Raw genomic sequence first — 1,978 nt, 5'->3', positions numbered from 1 at the left:
CGTTCTACATGCAACAGAGCTTGAATGTGTATCTCTTAGATTCCCCAACAGAATCTTCGTGGTATAAGTTAGATAGTTGGCGGCATTTATGAGGGTCCGGAAAGTCTCACCTTGTCTGTGGTATTCCGAGTAGGATTCCGGTAATGAATGACTGTGACGTGCTTCAAACTTTAACCTGCTGGGCGTTAGTGACAGACGCAAAAGAGGGATTCTATTCCAGTAGGAGCGGGAACCAACCGGTGATTAGCCGTACTGTGACAGAGTGCGTGCATTAGTTTTCACTGCGAGGATGGGATGTAGCCATTAGCCATGGGTGATGCCTCCAGACTGGTTAGCTGTGCGAGTGACAGCCGCACAGGATATTTCCCCGTGAGGAATGAAAGTAGCCACAGTTGATGATGAACCCCTATACAAAGCTTGCCATGGAAAGGAGTAAGAAGGATTGAATAGAGGCAGTAGGAGAGCAGGCGTCCAAGAGCTCTACAGCATCTCCATCCGCTTATCTGAAATTCCTACCAATGAATCTGCATAAGTCTTCTATCCCTTTTTATTATTTATTTTATTATTAATTATTCGAAAACCCATAAAACTATTTTAATCTGCCTAACTGAGATTTGCAAGGTGACCATAGCTTGCTTCATACCAACAATCTCTGTGGATTCGACCCTTACTCACGTAAGGTTTATTACTTGGACGACCCAGTACACTTGCTGGTTAGTTGAACGGAGTTGTGTCCACTCGTGCCAATTTCTAAAATCCAATTACAAGAAAATAGGAATCACAATTTCGTCCACCAAAGACCACACGACCTTTCGCCCAATGGGGAGTTGACCTTCTGGGACCTTTCCCGGTTGGCCCAGGGCAAGTCAAATACCTCATAGTCGCCATCGACTACTACACCAAATGGATAGAGGCTGAGCCACTGGCCAGCATATCTTCCTCCAACTGCCGGAAGTTCATGTGGAGGCAGGTGATAACCCGTTTCGGTATCCCGGAGGTCGTCATTTCGGATAATGGGACGCAATTCACTGACAAGAAGTTCACGGAGTTCCTCACCGGCCTAGGAGTGAAACAGAATTTTTCCTCAGTGGAACACCCCCAGACAAATGGACAAGTGGAGTCCGCAAACAAAGTCATCTTACTTGGCCTCAAGAAACGCCTAGACAACAAGAAAGGCGCATGGGCCGACGAGCTCGCTTCGGTCTTGTGGTCCTACCGAACAACCGAGCAAAGCGCTACAGGGGAAACCCCTTTTCGGCTAACGTACGGGGCCGACACGGTCATACCCGTTGAAATCGGAGAACCGAGCCCGCGGCTACTACTCGCAGGTATGGACGAAGCGGTGGAAAAGGACCTGGTGGAGGAGACGAGGGAGATGGCCCACTTGTTAGAAACGGCGTTGAAACAAAGAATAGCCCTGCGCTACAACGCTAAAGTCCTCAGGAGGGATTTTGAGGAAAGAGACCTCGTCCTGCGACGCAACGACGTCGGTCTACCGACCCCTGGAGAAGGGAAGCTGGCGGCAAATTAGGAAGGTCCCTACAGAATTAAAGAAGTGCTTGGCAAAGGTGCCTACAAGCTCGAGAGACTTGACGGCAAAGAAATCCCTAGAACATGGAATGCAGGTAATTTGAGGAGGTTCTGCTCCTAACTCGGGCACACCGACCGGGAGGCCTAACGGGCTCATATGTGCTTGTTTTGTTCACATGTTAATTTTCAGCCCTTGTTACCTTTTAGCTATTTACTCCTATCGAATACTTGCCATGTTAACAAACTCGCCTAACTGACGATTAATTCTCACTTGTCAAAATATTTTCTTACTTATCTGTTGTTTCCAATACGTGTCTCACACGATTGCGTCCTAAAACGGCAGCCCGGGACTGATCACCCCGGGAACCATTTGGACCACAGCCATAACTAACGGCGGCGACAACACGACCAAAGCGGTCTAAAACCATTACCAACGTAAAACGGCAAA

At 48.2% G+C, this 1,978-nt stretch overlaps 1 protein-coding gene across 1 annotated transcript in view; it reads left to right on the top strand.

Annotated features, from left to right (window-relative positions):
* The window catches only part of LOC107462306 (uncharacterized), a 12,918-nt gene extending 11,387 nt beyond the window's left edge, over positions 1-1,531 (top strand). Inside the window, exon 2 of the mRNA XM_016080885.1 lies at positions 971-1,531. Within this exon, the coding sequence (XP_015936371.1) occupies positions 971-1,531 (561 nt within the window). The remainder of the gene's footprint in view (positions 1-970) is intronic.
* The last annotated feature ends 447 nt before the right edge of the window (positions 1,532-1,978 follow it).

Source organism: Arachis duranensis, unplaced genomic scaffold (genome assembly GCF_000817695.3).
Source record: "Arachis duranensis cultivar V14167 unplaced genomic scaffold, aradu.V14167.gnm2.J7QH unplaced_Scaffold_608113, whole genome shotgun sequence".
Lineage (NCBI taxonomy): Eukaryota > Viridiplantae > Streptophyta > Magnoliopsida > Fabales > Fabaceae > Arachis > Arachis duranensis.
Note: the sequence above shows the minus strand (reverse complement) of the source record. Positions and strands in the feature narration are given on the sequence as shown.